This window comes from Cyprinus carpio, chromosome A9 (assembly GCF_018340385.1).
Source record: "Cyprinus carpio isolate SPL01 chromosome A9, ASM1834038v1, whole genome shotgun sequence".
Lineage (NCBI taxonomy): Eukaryota > Metazoa > Chordata > Actinopteri > Cypriniformes > Cyprinidae > Cyprinus > Cyprinus carpio.
In genome coordinates, this window is record NC_056580.1 from 13258802 (window position 1) to 13281184 (window position 22383).

At 37.1% G+C, this 22383-nt stretch overlaps 1 protein-coding gene across 1 annotated transcript in view; it reads right to left on the reverse strand.

Annotated features, from left to right (window-relative positions):
- Nucleotides 1–22383, reverse strand: part of neb (nebulin) — a 60096-nt gene that overhangs the window by 34684 nt on the left and 3029 nt on the right. Inside the window, 61 exon segments of the mRNA XM_042763593.1 lie at nt 69–173; nt 380–583; nt 688–999; nt 1106–1213; nt 1307–1411; nt 1506–1709; nt 1798–2109; nt 2229–2336; nt 2426–2530; nt 2631–2834; nt 2978–3289; nt 3378–3485; nt 3607–3711; nt 3825–4028; nt 4251–4562; nt 4651–4758; nt 4962–5066; nt 5164–5367; nt 5469–5780; nt 5865–5972; nt 6071–6175; nt 6330–6536; nt 6659–6970; nt 7063–7170; nt 7527–7631; nt 7760–7966; nt 8061–8372; nt 8497–8604; nt 8728–8832; nt 8921–9127; nt 9222–9533; nt 9658–9765; nt 10088–10192; nt 10288–10494; nt 10589–10900; nt 11477–11584; nt 11680–11784; nt 11922–12128; nt 12963–13274; nt 13377–13484; nt 13579–13683; nt 13773–13871; nt 13966–14073; nt 14817–15014; nt 15110–15223; nt 15325–15432; nt 15519–15623; nt 16103–16201; nt 16292–16396; nt 16499–16606; nt 16687–16788; nt 17322–17438; nt 18070–18177; nt 18329–18433; nt 18733–18837; nt 19064–19168; nt 19274–19378; nt 19502–19606; nt 19812–19919; nt 20368–20484; nt 21238–21300. Of these exon segments, the coding sequence (XP_042619527.1) occupies nt 69–173; nt 380–583; nt 688–999; nt 1106–1213; nt 1307–1411; nt 1506–1709; nt 1798–2109; nt 2229–2336; nt 2426–2530; nt 2631–2834; nt 2978–3289; nt 3378–3485; nt 3607–3711; nt 3825–4028; nt 4251–4562; nt 4651–4758; nt 4962–5066; nt 5164–5367; nt 5469–5780; nt 5865–5972; nt 6071–6175; nt 6330–6536; nt 6659–6970; nt 7063–7170; nt 7527–7631; nt 7760–7966; nt 8061–8372; nt 8497–8604; nt 8728–8832; nt 8921–9127; nt 9222–9533; nt 9658–9765; nt 10088–10192; nt 10288–10494; nt 10589–10900; nt 11477–11584; nt 11680–11784; nt 11922–12128; nt 12963–13274; nt 13377–13484; nt 13579–13683; nt 13773–13871; nt 13966–14073; nt 14817–15014; nt 15110–15223; nt 15325–15432; nt 15519–15623; nt 16103–16201; nt 16292–16396; nt 16499–16606; nt 16687–16788; nt 17322–17438; nt 18070–18177; nt 18329–18433; nt 18733–18837; nt 19064–19168; nt 19274–19378; nt 19502–19606; nt 19812–19919; nt 20368–20484; nt 21238–21300 (9594 nt within the window).

Here is a 22383-nt window from a genome sequence, read left to right on the forward strand (position 1 = left end):
ATGTTTATTTTAACAACTAAAACAAATATATAATGAAGAAAGAACAATCATTCAGAAGTAATACCTACCCTACTATTGTTAATTGCATTAGCACTTGAGAGGACAATCTCTGGAGTATCAGGAGGGATATGGATATTGATCTTGTCACGCTCCCATGCTGCATGATACTGATGCTAAAATGGGGGGGAAATGTTTTTATTGACAAATGTAATGTATGAGAGTTATGGTGGAAATTAAAACATCCTGCAGTGAAACAAAAATAAAAGAGATGAATAATTTATACAAACTATTAATATATGTTGACTAAATTGCTTTCCAGAGAATTTTGCTGACATAGTTTATTTGGATTCCAATCATATGATTTTTTTATTCTACTAACCTGATCTATAACTTGGGCATTTGCCTTGGCAAGCACCAATGGCATGGACTGCATGTCTTGTGTATATTTAAATGTGTCTGGTTTCTGTCTGTAAAGTCGCTCGCTGAGAATCTCAGCTGCTTTCTTTGCTTTCAGGACATCAAGCGAGCCAATCGGGACCCATCCTACACCAGTCATAAACTCCATGTCTGCTTTGTACACAGCCTGAGGTGGAGACGAAATGTGACTTTGCAGAACTATACAATTCATATTTAATTAAAAACTATCTGTACAAACATTTGAATGACATTTTAGTTTGACAAACGTACATCGCTACGGAGGTCATAGACTTTTCTGGCCTGGACAACATCATTGGAGTCGGGCAGGCAGGTCCAGTTGTGCAGGTAGGTTCTGTAGTTGGCATCGTTGACCTGGATCTGACATTTCTTGGCCAACTCAAGAGTCAACATGTCCACTGGGAGGTGGAACTTGGTCTTGGACTTGTTAAAGTCTTTCTTGTAAAGAGCGTCACTGGCAATCCTAGCTGAGTTCAAGGCCAGCATGATCAGAGGATCATCGTGGATGCTGCGGGCTCCAATGTGATGACCAACTTGCTTACGATAACCAGTCTTGTACTTGTACTGAAAAGATTAGTGATGTGATTATACACCTTCTTAACATTTGCTTAGAAGATAATTGTGTACAGTAAAGTTTGTTTACAAAAAGTATGTTCTAATGGGTACTCACATCACTAATGATATCCCTGGATGCCTTAGCTGCTTTGATAGCAACAGCATCACTGCGCAAATCATAGCCTTTCTTCTTAGATTCTTCGTTGGCAAGTTTATACCTTTTCTAAAATTGGAAAATATTTTACAGAGTGTCATTACTACAGGTTTAAAAAGTTTTTATGGGAAAAAAATGTACATTTTTAAGACATATACATACCTCACTGTAATTTATATTGTTCTGTTTTGCCAACAGAACGTCCATGCAGTCAGGCATAACATGGATTTTGGTTTTGTCATTGTCCCAGGCTTCAGTGTAAAGTTTCTATAAGAGTTAAATTAAATTAGATGTCAGACATTTAAACTTTTAAGTTATTTGTTAGGGTTCCTGTGTTGAGAAACCTACTGAGCAGATGTACCTTATTAATATTAGTAGCACTATTTTTAGCTAAAACTAGTGGCATGTCTTCAGTTGTAAGTGTGAACTTGAAGTTGCTTGGGTGTTGGCGGTACTTCCTTTCACTCAGGATTTCTCCAGCCTTTTTCACTTTCTCAACATCAATTGAACCAATGGGGACCCATCCGAGACCTTGAAGCCATTTCAGATCAGCCTTATACACCGCCTAAATGGTCACACAAAAAAGAATGAAAAGTTTGACATGACTAAAAAGAAATGTCAAATAAATTAAAGAGGACTTTCATAAGACTTACGTCACTCTGGAGGTCATAGACTTTTCTGGCCTGGACAACATCATTGGAGTCAGGCAGGCAGGTCCAGTTGTGCAGGTATGTTCTGTAGTTGGCATCATTGACCTGGATCTGGTTCTTCTTCGCCAACTCAAAAGCTATCATGTCCACTGGGAGGTTGAACTTGGTCTTGGACCTGTTGAAGTCTTTCTTGTAGAGAGCATCACTAGCAATCCTGGCTGAGTTCAAGGCCAGCATGAGCAGAGGATCATCCTGGACGCTGAGGGCTCCAATGTGATGACCAACTTGCTTACGATAACCAGTCTTGTACTTGTACTATAGTTCAAGGATTAAAGAACAGTAAAAACAATAAAAAATCAAAATGAACATTTTTATACATTCTGGACCATAAATTATAAGACTATGAATGAAGAACAAAGGAAGAGAGCGCTCACATCACTGATGATATCCCTAGAGGCTTTAGCTGCTTTTATAGAAATGGCATCACCACGCATGTCATAGCCTTTCTTTTTGGCCTCCTCATTGGCAAGCTTATATTGTTTCTGGAATAGGATTAGGTAGAAAAGGAAATATGAGGAAAATCAAACATATCTTCTCATCTTCAATTCAAGAATCGAAATGAATGACTCACCACACTGTAGTTAATTTTGTTCTGTTTAGCGAGCACAATCTCCATTGTATCTGGCATGACGTGGATCTTGGTCTTATCGTTTTCCCAAGCTTCCACATAGCTTTTCTATAGTGTAAGGAAAAATAAAAAAACATAAATGCAAAGTATCTTTATATATTACATTGGAAAATAGAAGAAAACTATGCTGCCGATCAAAGCAGGCTACCTTGTTCATGACGCTTGCATTGTTTTTCGCCAAAACCAGAGGCATGTCGTCAGTTGAGCAAGTGAACTTGAAGTTGCTTGGGTGCTGACGGTACTTCCTTTCACTCAGGATTTCTCCAGCCTTTTTCACTTTCTCAACATCAATCGAACCAATGGGAACCCATCCGAGACCTTGAAGCCATTTCAGATCAGCCTTATACACCGCCTGAGAACAAACATAGCATAAAAATTAGCATTAAGTAGTGAAACAATATGCCTCCATAAATTGGGTATTTGAAAATCTTTGAGAGTTTGAAAATCTTTCTTCTCAAATCCTGAATATGGCATGTTTACATGTAGCATACTTACGTCACTCTGGAGGTCATAGACTTGTCTGGCCTGGACAACATCATTGGAGTCAGGCAGGCAGGTCCAGTTGTGCAGGTAGGTTCTGTAGTTGGCATCATTGACCTGAATCTGACATTTCTTGGCCAGTTCAAGAGTCAACATGTCCACTGGGAGGTGGAACTTGGTCTTGGACTTGTTGAAGTCTTTCTTGTAGAGAGCGTCACTGGCAATCTTAGCTGAGTTCAAGGCCAGCATGAGCAGAGGATCATCCTGGATGCTGCGGGCTCCAATGTGATGACCAACTTGCTTACGATAACCAGTCTTGTACTTGTACTGTTTAAAAGAAAGAGCGGTTTAAGGTATGACTTAGTTCTATGGAATGTTTTGTTCACTTATAGATGCTATAATTCAATGTACTCACATCACTGGCAATATCCCTGGAGGCCTTGGCTGCTTTGATGGGGATGGCATCATTTCGCATGTCATAGCCCTTCTTTTTTGCTTCCTCGTTTGCAAGCTTGTATAATTTCTTAGAAAAAGATTCAAGCAAACAGTTATTTTATTTTAAAAAAGTAGAAAATAATGCATTAATTATTAATCAAGAACATCCATTATGCACAACAAAGAGGCCAATGTTGTGTCATACTTACCAGACTGTAGTTGGCCTTGTTTTGTTTTGCGAGTACAATGTCCATAGCATCTGGCATAATATGGATCTTTGACTTGTCTTTGTTCCATGCATCAACATATTGTTGCTGTCAGATATGAAATTAAATATATCAACAAAAACATTTAACACACACACATTAACTGTCTAAAATAAATTAGAAAATTACATATGCATATGTTTTATCAGTTCAGAAGTTACCTTGTTCATGACATCATTGTTGGCTTTAGCCAAGGCCATCGGCATGTCTTCAGTTGTAAGTGTGAACTTAAAGTTGCTTGGGTGTTGGCGGTACTTCCTTTCACTCAGAATTTCTCCAGCCTTTTTTACTTTCTCAACATCAATTGAACCAATGGGAACCCATCCGAGACCTTGAAGCCATTTCAGATCAGCCTTGTAAACAGCCTAAGAGCAGACACATATATGGAAAGAATACCTGTTAGTGACTCCACATAGTTTATTCATCAGTATCTCTGTAGCTTTATTTCTTTTTCAACATCAAGAAGACAACAGAGACCAATGCAAGTCCTCTTTCCAATACAAACTAGCTACAAACTAAAGTATAAAACAGAAAGTCAATTCCATGAATAAATAATTATTGCTTAATAGAAGCTGGATATTACGTACGTCACTTTGGAGGTCATAGACTTGTCTGGCCTGGACAACATCATTGGAGTCAGGCAGGCAGGTCCAGTTGTGCAGGTAGGTTCTGTAGTTGGCATCGTTGACCTGGATCTGACATTTCTTGGCCAGCTCAAGAGACAGCAGATCCGCTGGGAGGTGGAACTTGGTCTTGGACTTGTTGAAGTCTTTCTTGTAGAGAGCGTCACTGGCAATCTTAGCTGAGTTCAAGGCCAGCATGAGCAGAGGATCATCCTGGATGCTGCGGGCTCCAATGTGATGACCAACTTGCTTACGATAACCAGTCTTGTACTTGTACTAAAAAGAAAGAAAATTTCCTTAGTGTAGCAAATGGCAGCATATGCTCAATGTGTCACATATTGCCTTATGAGTTTGTTGTACTTACGTCACTAGCAATGTCCCTGGAGGCTTTGGCTGCGATGATAGATATGGCATCACTGCGCAAATCATAACCCTTCTTCTTGGCCAGTTCATTGGCAAGTTTATATTGTTTCTGCAGAGCAAATCAGACAAAATATTTGAACAAACTTGAAAACTGCAGAATATTATTTATCTTTTGTTGTCTTAAAACCAGTGCTCATTGATCTTAATCTATACAGTATATGACTCATGGTTAATATTTTGAATATTTGCTTAAATGTAAAAAAAAATACTCATTTACAACTGAATACTCAACTCTAAATTTGAAATACTGACCTCACTATAGTTGACTTTGTTTTGCTTTGCAAGAACCACATCCATTGCATCCGGCATGATGTGAATCTTTGTTTTATCATTGTTCCAAGCTTCAGTATATTTTGACTGCAAGAATGAAGAGGGAATTAAGCACCGAAATTGATGTCATAAACAGTAATTTAGATATTTTCCATATGGGTCTAGATATCAAATGTAAAGATACCTTGTTCATAATTTCATTATTGGCTTTGGCCAAGACCAGTGGCATGTCTTCAGCTGTGCAAGTGAACTTGAAGTTGCTTGGGTGCTGACGATACTTCTTTTCGCTTAGTATTTCTCCAGCCTTTTTCACTTTCTCAACATCAAGTGAACCAATGGGGACCCATCCGAGACCTTTTAGCCACTTCAGATCTGCCTTGTACACCGCCTAAGAGCAGACATGTGTGAAAAGAGTGCTTACAAGCCTCATAAGGATGAGCCATCAGCTTTATTTATATATGTACAAAAATGCAGTAAAATCAGACTTACGTCACTCTGGATGTCATAGACTTGTTTGGCCTGGACAACATCATTGGAGTCAGGCAGGCAGGTCCAGTTGTGCAGGTAGGTTCTGTAATTGGCATCATTGACCTGGATCTGGTTCTTCTTGGCCAACTCAAAAGATATCATGTCCACTGGGAGGTTGAACTTGGTCTTGGACTTGTTGAAGTCTTTCTTGTAGAGAGCGTCACTGGCAATCCTTGCTGAGTTCAAGGCTAGCATGAGCAGAGGATCATCCTGGATGCTGAGGGCTCCAATGTGATGACCAACTTGCTTACGATAACCAGTCTTGTACTTGTACTGTGAAAAGTCCATTACATTCTGTTAAGTACACAGTAATCAAATGCTGGGTCCAATAATAATAACAATAATAATAAAACTTACATTACTAGCAATTGCACATGATGCTTTTGCAGCTTGAATTGGGATGGCGTCAGCACGTAGATCGTAACCCTTTTTCTTTGCTTGTTCATTGGCAAGTTTGTATAGTTTCTAAAGAAGAACATGAAAAGATTATTTAAATACTGTGACTTAATGAAAGTTACTGTTTGCAATCAGTCAACAATTATGAACCTGGCGACATCACTAACCTCACTGTAGTTCAGTTTATTTTGACGAGCAAGAGCCACTTCCATCGAATCTGGCATAATGTGAATCTTGGTTTTGTCCTGTTCCCAGGCTGCAATATACTTTTGCTGAAGGAAGAGTAAATGGGTCCATTTTAAATTATTCTGAAACATACTGGCTATCATTAATTATGTGTCTCTAAAAAGAAAGTCAATTGACTAAACCTAACAGTCAATATAATCAAAAGCAAAGCAGCATGTCAAGTCAAATGGTTTCTTTTACCTTGTTTTTGATTTCATTGTTGGCCGTAGCTAGGACCAGATCCATTGAATCCATGTCTTTAGTGAACTTGAAGTTACTAGGATGTGTGCGGTACAGTTTCTCACTGCCTATCCGGCCAGCAGTCTTCGCTTTCTCCACATCCAGAGATCCAATGGGAATCCATCCAACTCCTTTGATGTAATTGTTATACTCAGATTTGTAGATGTTCTGCAGAATCAGAGAGAATGCCATCAAATCGAGCATGAAAAATCAAAATGAAAAAGAATAGCATTTTATGGAAATCCACATATATTAAACATTTAAAATACAATGACACAATCCCGACTCACATCACTTGCGATCGCCTGCATGTTGCGGGCTAGCTCTAGGTTCATGGCATCAGACAAAACTTTATAATGTGTAATGATCTGCCTGTATCCAGCAAACGTTTGAGCAGCCGTAGCCTGCTTAGCATGAACAACACTCAGCATGTCCACAGGTGTATGGTACTTCAGCTTGGCTTTGTGGTAATCCTTCTTGTACAGTTTATCACTTTGTATCTTAGCCACCTCCATGTAGTGCACCAGCAAGGGGTCATCCTGGAGGCTACGGAAGCCAACATGGTGTCCTTTTGCTTTATTGTACTCCTTTTTGTACTTGTACTATAATGAGAAGTATTTGTAGAGGTCAGAAAGGGTCATATTTGGATAACAATAGTGACGGAAACATTTGATTATCTATCTGAGTAACTCACATCACTGGCAATGTTTGTGGATGTCCGAGCTGCAACCACTGATACAGCATCTGCCTTGAGGTCATGACCTTTCTTCTTTAGGGCTTCCAGTCCTGCTTTGTAGGCTTTCTATAGTCAAAACATGTTATTATTGCTTTTATAAAATGGCTACAGGGAACAGGGGATTTGTCAGTGACTCTTTCAAATAGTTACACTGTTACATCACAAGTCATGAAATGTGAGAGTTTTTATAAATTACTGATACAATCACTCAAATGATTCATTCAAATAGACTGTTTCATTCAGAAAGGAAACACTTCTACAGTACTGTGTGTTGTTCAGACACATGCAACAAGTTCTCACTGGTGAAGAAAAAGATGGGTATATTTTGTCTAAAATGTATGTTACTCAATAAGTACTTCTTGTTAAAATATGCTCGTAAAGATAAATTGTAAAGATTCTGCAAATACACAGAGTACACCTACCTCACTGATGTTGATTGCATTAGCCTTTGCAAGAAGAATTTCAGGACTGTCAGGCATGACATGGACCTTGATCTTGTCCTTGTTCCAAGCATCTGTGTATGCTTGCTATAACAAAACACATTCAAAATATTATTTATTGATCAGACAAGCTAAATAATCCACAAAAAAATTCCATCAATTAGATTAGATGAACATAAATCTCAGAAATGATGAATCATTACTATATAATCTACCTTGTCCATGATCTTATTATTGGCGGTAGCCAATGCGAGGTCCATAGAATCCATGAGTTTGTGGAACTTGTAGTTAGAGGGGTGAGTGCGATAGTTGTAATCACTCAGGATCTTTCCCCCAACCTTTGCAGTCTCTACAGCCAGTGAACCAATGGGCACCCAACCCAGACCCTTTATGGTGGCGTTGTACTCACTCTTGTACTCAAACTGGGAGACAACAAACAAAATGTTGAATCCTTTGTTAATCCCATGGTACTCCCCTCCATATGAGATGTGTGGATCTTAAATAAGATAGACTTACATCACTGGAGCTGATGTTCATGGAGCGAGCTAACGCCAGGTTCATGGCATCAGGCAGCAGGGAGTAATGATGGAAATGCTGCTTGTATCCTGCATATGTCTGAACCTTTGAGGCGTTTTTGGCCTGCACAACACTCAACATGTCCACAGGTGTATGGTACTTCAGCTTGGCCTTGTGGTAATCTTTCTTGTAGTTCCTTTCGCTCTGCATCTTAGCCACCTCCATGTAGTGCACAAGCAAGGGGTCATCCTGGAGGCTACGGAAGCCAACATGGTGGCCTTTTGCTTTCTCATATGCAAGCTTATACTTGTACTGTCATGACAGAAACATGGATTTATCAGAAAAGTTATCAGCATCATACCAAAACATTAATAATTTTGCAGACATTTAACAGAAAGTACTAAGACAACAATAGATAGGATGATATGCCATTTACATTGCTAGCAATATTCCTGCTGGCTTTGGCAGCCACAATTGAAATAGCGTCTGGTTTGAGGTCATAGCCCTTCTTATTCATTTCCTCAAGGCCAGCTTTGTAGAGTTTCTGAAAATACACAGAAAAGGCAATGGAATATACTGCACTGGAAGTATTTTTTTTTTTTTTTTTTTTTTTTTTGCCTTGGTTATTAATGAGAATCTTTTGAATAAATGCATTAGTCAGTCTTACCTGACTCATGTTCAATGCATTGGCCTTGGCCAGAATGATTTCAGGACAGTCAGGCATCACATGAATCTTGAGCTTGTCCTTTTCCCAGGCAGCATGATAGGACTTCTGCAACCAAAAGCATTAAAATTTTCATAGATTGACCATTAATTTTACACCAGACAAACCAATGAAAATAAACTGAATCCAGACTTGCCTTGTCCATGATCTTATTATTTGCGGTAGCCAATGCGAGGTCCATAGAATCCATGAGTTTGTGGAACTTGTAGTTAGAGGGGTGAGTGCGATAGTTGTAATCACTCAGGATCTTTCCCCCAACCTTTGCAGTCTCTACACCAAGTGAACCAATGGGCACCCAACCCAGACCCTTTATGGTGGCATTGTAATCACTCTTGTACTCAAACTGGGAGACAACAAACATAATGTTAAATTCTTTGTTAATCCCATGGTACTCCCCTCCATATGAGATGTGTGGATCTAAAATAAGATGGACTTACATCACTGGAGCTGATGTTCATGGAGCGAGCTAATGCCAGGTTCATGGCATCGGGCAGCAGGGTGTAATGATGGAAATGCTGCTTGTATCCTGCATATGTCTGAACCTTAGAAGCATTTTTGGCCTGCACAACACTCAACATGTCCACAGGTGTATGGTACTTCAGCTTAGCCTTGTGGTAATCCTTTTTGTAGTTCCTTTCGCTCTGCATCTTAGCCACCTCCATGTAGTGCACCAGTAAGGGGTCATCCTGGAGGTTACGGAAGCCAACGTGGTGGCCTTTTGCTTTCTCATATGCTTTTTTGTACTGATACTGTGATCAAAGAACAGTGGATGCTAATCAGTCCAGTACATTCATCATGTAATTGCAATTTTTTTTTTTGATATTGTTGAACAAGTCCTTCAGCATTTTAATGCAAGATGCATTTTGCACTTACATTGCTGGCAATGTGTCTTCCTTGTTTAGCAGCAACAATGGGAATAGCATCAGCTTTCATGTCGTAGCCTTTGGCAATGTCCACAAGCCACTGTGCCTTGTAGCGTGACTATAAAATAAGTTTTTTAACATCTAAATTATTTTAGTCTTTCATTGATGATAATAATAACGACATTACATACAGTTTTATAAATAAAATGCAATTAACTGATCAAATCAACATATAAAAAAAAATAAATAAAAAGAAATTACATGAGGAAAAAAACAAAACCTGCAAGACACTTTAACAGTAACACAATTAGACTACATATGCTGAAACTGGTTAATGCAATAGTTAACATGAACTAACAATTAACTAATGTTAACACATAGAACCCTATTGAAAAGTGTTTCTCTTTTTTAAAATTGATTTTATATGCTATTGTACTCACCTCACTCACTGTCTGGGCATTATATTTGGCCTGCAGGAACTCTGGAGCATCAGGTGGTAGATTGTAGGTGTGCATAAATTTCTCTCCAGAGGCTTTGTATGCAGCCTAAAATGGAATAAAAAGCAAACAAGAACCCATAAGTTAGTTCTAGATCATCATTCTGGTTATCATTCACAATAAATTATCGGAAGTTCACTTACTTTATTTTGTAGTTTTGTGTTGCTCATGGCCAAAGCCATGTTCATCTGATCTGTTAGACTGGTAAATTTTAGCGTACTGGGGTGAATTCTGTATGACCTCTCATCAAGGGCTTTATTGGCAGCCTTGGCCTTCTCAACATCTATAGAACCTATGGGAACCCAACCTGCTCCTTTGAAGATGCAGTTGTAATCTGATTTGTACAAATTCTGAAGAGATAAAAAGTGATCTGTTAATCATTTTGACAAAACAATATTCATTCTAGGTTTATGTATCGTCATATCCTTATTCAGTTGTTCTTACATCACTCTGGATCTCCATCATGTTGCGAGCCAATCCAATGTGCATGGCATCGGGCAGCAGGGTGTAATGATGGAAATGCTGCTTGTATCCTGCATATGTCTGAACCTTGGAAGCGTTTTTGGCCTGCACAACACTCAACATGTCCACAGGTGTATGGTACTTCAGCTTAGCCTTGTGGTAATCTTTCTTGTAGTTCCTCTCACTCTGTATCTTAGCCACCTCCATGTAGTGCACAAGCAAGGGGTCGTCCTGGAGGCTACGGAAGCCAACATGGTGACCTCTAGCCTTCTGATATGCAAGCTTATACTTGTACTATTAAAAAACAACATAACACAGTTGCATGTAAGTCAACAATGCACTCAAACAAATTAACCTGTTAACTGTCACCCCGTCCCGTATACGGGACGCCTACGTTTACTTCACTAAATCCTTATCTAATCATGACAAACTATATATCGTTGGAAAGGTCTATGATTCCTAAATAGATATTTTTACCAATGTCTTTTTGTTAGAAATTATGTAGGAAAAGTAATAGATTAATTTATGACAAGAGTGCACCCCTCAAAAATCTAAATCATAACAGGAGTTCTGACCTTGTCAAAAAAAAAGTCTTCTTCGCTGCCTTTTTCTCAATCACACTTTAGAAATAATCAGAAATGATATATCAACTGAAAACTTAAAATCTCAAAATTCATCCTTTAAAACCCATTTTAAAATCAGACATTGCATTACCACCGAAAATGGTACATCAATATCATGTTATAAAATGTTTTTGTTCATGAATTATAAAAATTTTAGTTTGGAAAGTGCATTTTCAAGTCTATGTTCAAAAACGTGAGTGACAGTTAAGGGGTTAAATATACGTAAACTAAATGTATGCTTGCTTACATCACTGGCAATATCCCTAGAGGATTTTGCAGCAACAACAGGAATGGCATCATGCTTCATATGATGTCCTTTCAGAAGATCCTGCTTGTGTGCGTAGGTATAGTAGGTCTGCAAAGGCAAAAGAAAACACAAGCTGTCAGCTGAACTTGATACCATTAACCATCTCATTGTCATAAACAGTATAAGATATGCAGCATTCTTACCTTGCTGACATTGACAGCATTGTATTTGGCTTGCAGAAGCTCTGGTGTATCAGTAGGGAGATGGTAAGTGTGCATGAACTTCTCACCACTGGCTTTGTATAGCCTCTGGAAAACAAAATTGACATGATTCAGAGAGTAAAACATAAATTTTACATATTTAACCATATGGCATTGTTAAACATTTTTAACATTGTGGACACTTACTATGGGCACCAAAACAACAGCATGCATTTGTCACTCACATCGCTTAGCTGCTTTGCGTTCAGTTTGGCTTGTTCCATGACTGGGGTGTCCAGAACGCTGGTGAACTTGATAGTGTCTGGGTGCTGCCTGTACTTCTTCTCATTGAGAGCTGCACCAGCAACCTTCGCTTTTTCAACATCCAGAGAACCAATGGGGATCCAGCCAGTGCCTTTTACATAGTTCTCATAATCCTGTTTATATTGGATCTATTGGAATTAAACAGCACATATTACTTAAAACATTCACAGAAATATAAACTTTAACATGCTTAGTTTCTCACGCCTTTTATACTATATTATTATCTAGATTTGAAAATAATCAAAAGCATAATGACTTCCTTATGATTTTTAATATGTACAATTATTATTAATTTAATAATCATCATAACTGTCATCACCACAATTATAAATTATTTTTATTACACTACCATTCAAAAGTTTGAGGTCTATAATATTTTATGAAAGAAGTATCTTATGCCCACCCAGGTTACATTCATTCAATCAAAAACACAATAAAAACAGTAATATTGTGGAATACGATTACAGTTTAAAATAATTGTTTTATATTTAATACATTTTAAAATGTAATTTATTCCTGTGATGGATAAGCTGAATTTTCAGCAGCCATTACTCCAGCCTTCAGTGTCACATGATCTTTCAGAAATTGCTCTAATAAGCTGATTTGGTGCTCATGAAAATGTCTTATTATTACCAATGTTGAAAACGATACTCCTGCTCAACATTTTTGTGGACAGTGTGAGACGTTGTTTTCTGGAAACTTTGATGACTAGGCAGTTCAAAAGAACAGCTTTTGTAACATTATAACACGTCTTTACTTTCTCTTTTTATCCATATAATGTATCCTTGCTGAATAAAAATACTAATTTCTTTCTTTCTTAATTTTCTTACAAACCCCAAACTGTTGAACTGTATTGTTTATGATCTGTATTATTAGTGTTAAGGAAAAAGTATGATGCTATTGACTTGATGCTATCTAGATAAGAGAGTCACACAAAGAGTTTAAGATTATGAAATGCTTACATCACTGGAGCTGATGTTCATGGAGCGAGCTAACTCCAGGTTCATGGCATCAGGCAGCAGGGTGTAATGATGGAAATGCTGCTTGTATCCTGTGTATGTCTGAACCTTTGAGGCATGTTTGGCATGTGCGACACTCATCATGTCCACAGGTGTATGGTACTTCAGCTTGGCCTTGTGGTAATCCTTCTTGTACAGTTTATCACTTTGTATCTTAGCCACCGCCATGTAGTGCACCAGCAACGGGTCGTCCTGGAGGCTACGGAAGCCAACATGGTGGCCTCTGTCCTTCATATACTTCTTCTTATACTGAACCTGAAAGACATTGTAAATCAAACAGTGTATTTAATATTCTGTTCCACACTGCAGTTTCCCATCCACTGTTCTCCTGTATGGAGTTATGAAGGGATCTCTTACATCACTAGCAGCATGTCTTGCTGCCTTCGCAGCTTGTACAGGGATGGCATCAGGTTTCAAATCATACCCCTTTGCAATAGTCTTCAGCCATTCAAGCTTATAGCATTTCTGAAAATAAGAGATGCAATAGATATACAGAGTCATCAACTTTGCAAAAAACAACATGCCAAATACTATACATCATTAGGGCATTTTCACTTACATCGCTTATGTTGTAGGCATTACACCTGGCCTGAAGGAACTGTGGGACATCAGGAGGCAGGGAGTATTTCTGAAGGACTTCATCCAGACCTTTCTTATAGTGCAGCTATAGTGGGGAAAATATGCACAGATCACATAAATGTGCTGCTTTAGCATTTATTCAGAGCAACGTGTTTATTTTTTGTTTCTGCTTACATCACTTCTTATCAACTGGTTGACTTTAGCCTGCAGCTGGAGAGGGTGGTCATCTATAGCAGTAAAGGGTATGGTGTCTGGATGCTGCCTGTATTTTTTCTAAGTAAGAGAAAGAAAGAAAGAAATATTAAAGTTACATTACTGATAACAATAGTAATTAATTCTTTAAACGGGAAAACTTTAAGTGTCATACCTCACATAAGATATCCCCTGCTTTCTTGGATTTCTCAACTTCCATGGAGCCATAAGGCACCCAAGGTGTTCCTTTGACATAGTTATTGTAGTCGGACTTGTATTCATTCTGTGATTAAAAATGACAGAAAAATCAGTAATGCAAAAACTTAAAGGTATGATTGATCAACTTTTGATACATAGACTTGGTTCATGTTCATAAACATAACTAAAATTCATAACTAAAAAATACCCGTTTAGTTTAGAAAATGGCTTCAAATGCATTTAAAATAGAAATAAGCTTTACTAGTCTTGTACATAAAGACCTCATCAAACTAAACTTGTATTTGTGGCTAAAGTCCATGTCTTTTAGAATAGGGAGGCCATCTATATCCTGGAGTACTCCTAAAAATAACCTTTTAGAAGATATATGCATGCATCTTTTTATTTCAGGACCAAAATGGGGAAAAAATATTGATGACTTATCCTGCACTCTAAAATGTTGTATACTCAAGTTCTTAAATATTCTAGAATAAAAATATCTCCTCACTCTGATACAACCCACATCTGACTAGAATTTATTTATTACATTATAAAAGAACATCAGGCAGTCAGCCAAGGGGAAAGACGGCTAAATGCATAAATCTAAATGTAATCTAAGATTAAAATAGCATGGTTTGCATGGTTCACAGTTGTGATGTTAGGTTATTGGCTATTTTTTTTAAAAAGACAATCTTTTCAATAAGCCTTTCTCACCCAACTTCATGTTTTAATAGGAAATACTTCAGTGTAGGAATGACAACTGCACTTGTCAACACAGAACTTGTCAATCTATGCTCATTCTAGTGTGTCTAGAGCAGCAGGGATCCTTACATCACTCTGAAGAGCATTGGATTTCTTTGCCAGGACCAGTGGTATGCTGTCGTAAGGGAGGAGGTAACGGTTTGGGATATTCTTATAGCCAGTCATGCTGGCAATGGCCTGCGATTTCTTAACAAGAGTCACAAGCATCATGTCCAGTGGAGAATGGTACTTGGTCTTCATCTTCTCATAGTCTTTCTTGTACTCACGCTATTTCAGAGGATCAAAAAATGACTGTTAGTACAGAAAAAACTTCAGGATTGCATATACAAGTTATCAGTAATGCACTAACTAACTAACCGTACCTCACTTTGGATCTTAGCAACATGTACTGAATGCATGATCTTGGGGTCATCGTTAATGCTGAGGGCCCCAATCATGTGTCCTCTGTTCTTCTCATATTCCTTCTTGTATTTCACCTAAAATTAAAGACCATATCAGTGTCACAATTACCTGAAATATTTTCCATTGTTTTGTTACACAATGTCAGGTAAACAACCCAAATATCCCATTTACTTACATCGCTGGCAATGTTAGTGTGGGCTCGGGCTGCAAGGATCGAAATTGCATCTCCTTTCACCTCAAATTTCTTTGCTTTTTCTTTTTCCCATTCAAACTTGTAACACGTCTGTGAACATGAAATAGAGAAAACAGTGCATTATGATCAGGTTTCAGTTCAATGCACTGCTATGAATGAAGATCGAATGAACTTACATCACTAAGGTTATACGCATTAACTCTAGACTGAATAAAGAAAGGGTAATCAGGAGGGAGGTAACACTTAAACTTCTCCTTCTCATACTTTTCCTTGTAGTTGAGCTGTAAAAGAAGAAAAAAGTGTCAATGATAACATATTCTACACCAAATGTATAATTATAATGGCTAATAAAAATCTAATCTTACATATCAAATTCATACACAATCATATACATATACATATATCATATTGCCCTAGTAAATTTCCCCATATTTCCCTAGTGCTCCATGATTGTAAAGCAGGATGAGCTCGATGAATACCACTAGATGGCTCCTCGGTCTCAAAAGGATTGGTTAGTTGTTTATTAGGCTTTGATTGCCTGTGATTTACCACTTAAACTCAAAATAGCACAACCAACAGCTCTAATAATATGTTTAGGGATTCAATCTATTGTCAGCAGCATTGAGATGACAACTGTGCTCTAATAATGAATGAGGGGATTTTTCTAGGGCAACATTTGACAAGGTCCACAAACCACCTGATAAACTTTTACTGTTTCTTTTGTTTTATTTAGTCATAATAATTAAAGCTTTTTACGTACATCACTCAGCTGTTTGGCGTTGATGGCAGCTTGGACAAGAACAGGCGAGTCTGTCACCTGTGTGAACTTCACCTTGTCTGGATGTTGACGATAAACTTTCTGCAAACACACACACAAAAATCACCTAATGTCATGTTCTGTACCCATCCCATTAAAGTAGGTATATATATACACCTTATATATACTTACATCTTGACATTGTTCAAGCTTCTTACTGGCTTCATATTCAGGTGTCATAGTTTGAGGGAAGAAACATCTCGCCTTCATGTCCTCATAATCAGCTTTGTAGATTTGTTTTAAAAGACAAAGAAAGCAAGTGTGAATACACACATACATATTATTATTTTTTTATCAAGAAGATGAAAATATATGCACAAGTACATTAGGGTAACTTACATCATTCTTTAATTCTTCCATCTTCTGGCAGTGAACTGTAAATATATCTTCATAGCTGCCAACATAATGACCCTTCACCTCATTTTCATACTTTTCTTTATAACGGACCTGAGGAAAAAGAAACACAATAAACTTGAGATATGAGGAAATATCAGATGTTTGCAACAAATTATGAAATAGTCACTCACATCACTGAACTTCTTCAATACACTGTCCATCTTGAATTTGGGAGTGTCACAGTAATTGATGCTGAATCCCCTTGCTTTCTCATAATTTGCTTTATATACATTCTAGAAAAGGCAAAAGAAAGGCATGTCAGTAATAAGTCAACAATTTGAGATATGAACTACATTTATTTCAATACAGGTTTGTTTAAATTCTCAAAATAACGCAAATGATGAGACGACACGCTTTATAATAGTCATTTTAAAATCTTTAAGATTGTTTTGGTTTAATGTATGTGCCAAACAGTGGCCACACAGATAGAATCCCATTCAATTATCAGGAATAATTAGATCTGGTCATTTTAAATGAGCTGCATATTCACACTAACTGAATTATAAAGACATAACCCACACAATTATTTAATCATTAACACTATGACACGAGCATTGCTAAACATCTTTCGTTTTTAGAGAAGAACTCACTGTAAGATCTTTGGTTTTGTCAATGTTATCAGTATTTGTATTTCGCTAAATAATTGATTTCAGCTGCCTTATAGCAATATTTATTATGCAAAACCTTAGAAAAACCTCTTAGACCATAAACATTTCCTGACAAAGCAGACCACTTTAATTATTAAAATCTGGATTGATATACATACATCACTCAAGATGGTGCCTGCGTATCTCAGCTGTCTGAGAAGGGGGTTCTCTGTAGCAGGGAGAACGTTGTAATCGGACACTGCTTTTGTCTTTTCATAGTCCTTCTTATATTTGACCTGTTGAGGTGGAAAAATGCATATATTGAATGACAAACGGTTGTGAAACTGATATGACTCCTGGGTTCTTCTTGCAATGTTTAGAGATTATTAAGGACTTTTCTTTTTTAAGTCAACATCAAACATTCATGACAAGTCCAGTAAATAAAATCTGATACTCATCCCTGGTTTCTTTTATAGCTACCATGCAAAAAATACCCGGGATCTAATCCTCTTTGTTTTTTCATGTCCTCTCTTGTGATGCAGGCAATGAGAATTAGTAAGCAGGGATCAACAGAGATAACCAGATCAGACGTGTGAATCTCTGGATTGACTCATGATCTGTTTAAAGAGTCATCACGGGAAGGTTGTTTCCATATAATGAGAAAAGATGTCTAAAAAAGTATGTCTATCATCAGTAAGTACTACCTCAGTTTTATTTTTCATTAGGAGTCATTGCACAGATTACATGATAATGACATTTAAAGCTTTTTACATTTGTTTTACATTTTCTAAAAACTATAAACATTCTGCTTATGTCCAAGTTTAAATGACAGAAAATACCAGCTTTTCGTGTGTTATCAGATTTACAGACTCCGTTATATGCAGTGAAGAATAAAAGAGTGTAAATAAATTCTTAAAAAAAACTTACCGTACTTGCAGCTTCACGAGCCTTTTTATTAGAAGCGTATGTTGGTGTGTCTGTTTGCATGAAATAAATTTGGTCTTTCATATCTTCAAAATCAGATGTATACTTTTTCTGGAAAGAAATCAAAGTGACACTCAGCTTTTTTAAAATGATTTTAATATTAATATTTTGTATTATTAATAATGTGCATGTTTTTCTTGCATTTATTTGAACTATTCTAACAGAATATGTTTTTGAAGCATGTTGGGTTTCTTGCACTTACGTCGCTGATGTTGTCCATAGCCATTCTAGCAACAGCAATGTCAAAGTAAGGGGTTTCACACCATTTGCCCTTGACATTCTTGTTGTAATCCTCATGATATTTAAGCTGTGAAGAATTAAAGTGTTTTTCATTATTTTTATAGTTTACATGTCATTCCCAGAGACTATTTTGGCAATCCCAATCTATTCTTGCAGGAACAGAACATATTTACATGATTTTCAGACCCTGATGTTAACATTGTAAAACTACAAAATTAAAATAAATACAAATAAAATGTAATACTGTAGACCAAACCACTCAACTTGTGTAAGTTAGATAGATGGAAGCTAAAAAAAGGACCCTTTATAAACACGTCAGGAAAATTGAAATTGATTCAGAAAGCACAAAAACCAGGGAAGTCATACATTACTAAGATTGGTGAAGTTTTTCTTGGCCAGTTCCACCTCTGGGGGATCAGCCAGAGACGTGTACTTTGCCTTGCGCTCATCATGGCCCTTCTTGTAAACAATCTGAACAGGTGAAGCACAACAGTTTTTTGAAACAAGGGCAGTTCTAAGAGTAATAAGAGTAATATGCAATAGTATTTTTAACAGAAATAATAAAAAAAATAAAAATAAATACATTTAGTTTAGAGATAAAAAGCGTGTTTCCCCAAATTTTTTCAGTGGATGCCAAAACTATTTAAAAATAATTGTTTTAGCATTTTTTAAAGTAAAACAGTAAAATATGACTCACATCACTGAGGACTTGTTGGGCCTTGGCCACCCTGCGCAGCTCTGGGCTATCACTGTATGGATAGTACATGGTTTTTTCATCATCCCATGCCTCCGTGTACAGTTTCTGGTAGGGATATTCAATCATTGTAGAGGGTAAATCAGCCAGTAATGACAGTATAAATATCACTTTAGTGCTTATCTACTACTAAGACAGGAATCAGAGGTCTACCTTGCTGTAATTTGCTGCATTCTTCACAGCAAGAACCAACTCAGGGGCATCGGGAGGGAGCAAGTACTTATCCTTGGTCTCATCCCATTTTTGCCTGTACAGAACCTGGAAAAAGCATACAGTATGTAAAGAACTTATGTTATGACATTATGATAATAAAAAACACGAGGAAAGGAATCAGGATTTCACTAGTTGTTGGGTAGTCACTGTCTTGACACAAGCACTTACTTTGCTGATGAGCTCAGTGGCGTGCTTCACATGGGCAATCTCACGAGCCTCGCCATCATAAAGGCTGCCGGTTTTGGCCTTCAGTCCTTCCATACGGTATTTCACCTGGGTTACCAAAAAACTTCATGGTCAGTTAAGATTACAACATCTGCTAGAATTAAGAAGTGTCTGATTGTGGTTTATTAGGAGATCTAAACTAAGGAGGTTTCAAAAAAGCATCAGTTAAAACACCCCATGCAAACTTTTAGATCTTGCAAACTATATTCTGACAGATTGAAAAGCATAGAAATTGTCCATCAAGGGTACATACCTCACTGAGCTGCTCCTGGGCCCTTTTGATGCGAATCATCTCAGGAGTCTCAGCCGAAATGGCATAGGGCTGCCCCTTTGATTTTTCATATGCCTCCCTGTATTTATTCTTTAAAAAAACATACAAATTCAGTTTGCATTATAAAGGAGTTAAGATAATACAGTTAGAGTGTTTTTTTTTTTCAGGATTCCGTCACTTTTTATTAATTTAATGCATTCTAGCTGAATAAAATTATTAATTTAATTTATTTTTATTAATTTACTGGCTCAAAACTTTTGAATGATCGTTTTAATCAAACCCCTACTGACTCTAATTCTTCCTAATATCTTTTTTTTTAATCCAACGGTTCTCAAACTGTGGCCTGCAGACATGATGTGGTAACATTCATTTTATGAGAAATTGTTTCTGTTGTCTCACTTCAATAATTCAGTTCACAGTATCATTTGGGATCATTAACAGTGGTGGTCTAATTAATTTCACTGAAATAAGAACAAAACAGCAGTCTAGGAAACTAATGGATTAATAGCACAAAATATTTTCTTTGTCATTTGCTTACATGGCTGTACTGGTCAAGCATCTTCTGACTGTGTGCCAGGTAAGGAGTCATGAACTTGGAGGTGTCCACCTTCACCTTCTTCCTAACTACGCGTTTGGGAAGGCCACCAGGTCCAAGTTAAAAAATAGCAATCAGCATTTAAGACAGATGCTCATGGTTAAGAGCAACATCAATTTATTAACAGACAGCAACAGAATTTCATCACTTTATGGGGGACAGTTCTGTGGGACAAAAACATCTCATTTTCAAATATTACATTCAACTTTCCAACACTTACCTTCAATGTCCTCTGCAAACACTAATTAGTTTGTTTACCATGCAAATTAGTATGAGTGAAAAGGTTATACAGAATTTAGAAAATGTGATATTTCACTGACAGGTCAGTAAATTAGTATTGGCTAAACAGATATTTCATTAACATGTATTTAAAAGAAACATGCAGAGAAACTACAGAAAATGCACTTTTGGGACAGACAAACCAAGTGCATTAAGCATAGGTTTTACCACATACTACTACAGCTTTAGACAGACATAAACTAAAGTGAACATCACATTAACTCACATACAGAAAGCTCTATTAACACAACCTCACTGTCATCACTGGCATTTGCATGGCTCTGAATCATGGGGGCTATTTTTTTTTTGTAAATGTGCTACTCTCACAACTTAAAAAACTTAGTCTGTTTTCATTGACTCATGAATTGTTAAACAAGGGAGTTTGTTTAATAATCCACTCTTTATGTCAGTATACCATTTGGATAGATCTTACTAATAAAAACTAAACTAGTACTGTATGTGAAAGGAATATGGAATAGCCCCCATGGCATGTGGAAGGGACACAGATCTGTTTCACCAGGGTAGATGATTTACCTCAGCACCATGAGACATTGAGGTGGTCGAGGTGGTGATTGTTGGACCCTCCTCATAGTAGTACTATAAATATAGGAAAAACTCTGGGCTTTCAAAATGATGGTCACACACTTCTGGAAAACACTAGAATCTAGGAAAGTGACTTTTTCCTGCTCTGGTTGTCGTAAGCTGTTTAAAACAATCATTGGGAATAGAAATACTCACACACCCATACAAGTAACATTTTAAGCTTAACATATCAAAAATAAATTTGCAGCTATGTACTATAGATTGCAAAACAACTTTGCATAAACATTATTACAATAATAATGATAATAATAATAAAAAGCAGAATAAATAAATAAATATTTTTGGTTTTGTACATAGTCCTGCACATGACATGCAGAGGAAAAAAAAAAGATACTGTGGCTTTGAATTAATTTACAATTATTATTTCCCATAATTAACAAATTTGTGGCCACATAGTACCAGTTTGATCCCTTATTCCTATGATTGGGAACTATTTCTTAATTCGTGGCCATGATATCCTATTTTTTCCCCCCATATGTTCTCTTCTTAGTAATTTGGGACATTAAAACCTAAAAATAATCTGTGGTATGTGTCTTTCTAAACAAAACTATATTGATCTATAAACATGTTGTTACTTAAATATTAAACGTTTTTCCCACAGAATGTTGTTTCTTCCTCTTCACTTGCTGTAAATTGAATATCTCAGCAGTTGTTAAAGGAATAAAAATATAGTAATGCTGTCGTTTTCCCAGCAGACCTCTGACTATGACTGACAGAGCCGAATGACTGGCAGGTGCTAAGAACATTTTAGCAGCCTAATGACCTCACCACTATTATTATTTGCAGCTAAAGTTATTGTCATGGTAGTAAATAGAAACAGCAGGTCAAGGAACAAATTCCAACACAAACACTCACATGCATGACTGAAAGCAGTGTATCACATTCAGCCATACACGTGATTCCTGAACTGTCTAGAGAATAAACTATCCCTACTGGCATTAAATCAGATATCATGACAGAATCTTTCAAACAGTAATTGGCTGCCACATCACAGATGGCTTCAAATAGTGTGAAACCAGAGCAGGAAAAAACACCCTAAAACTATGAATTTATAGGAGCTAGATGCTTCTTTATTTG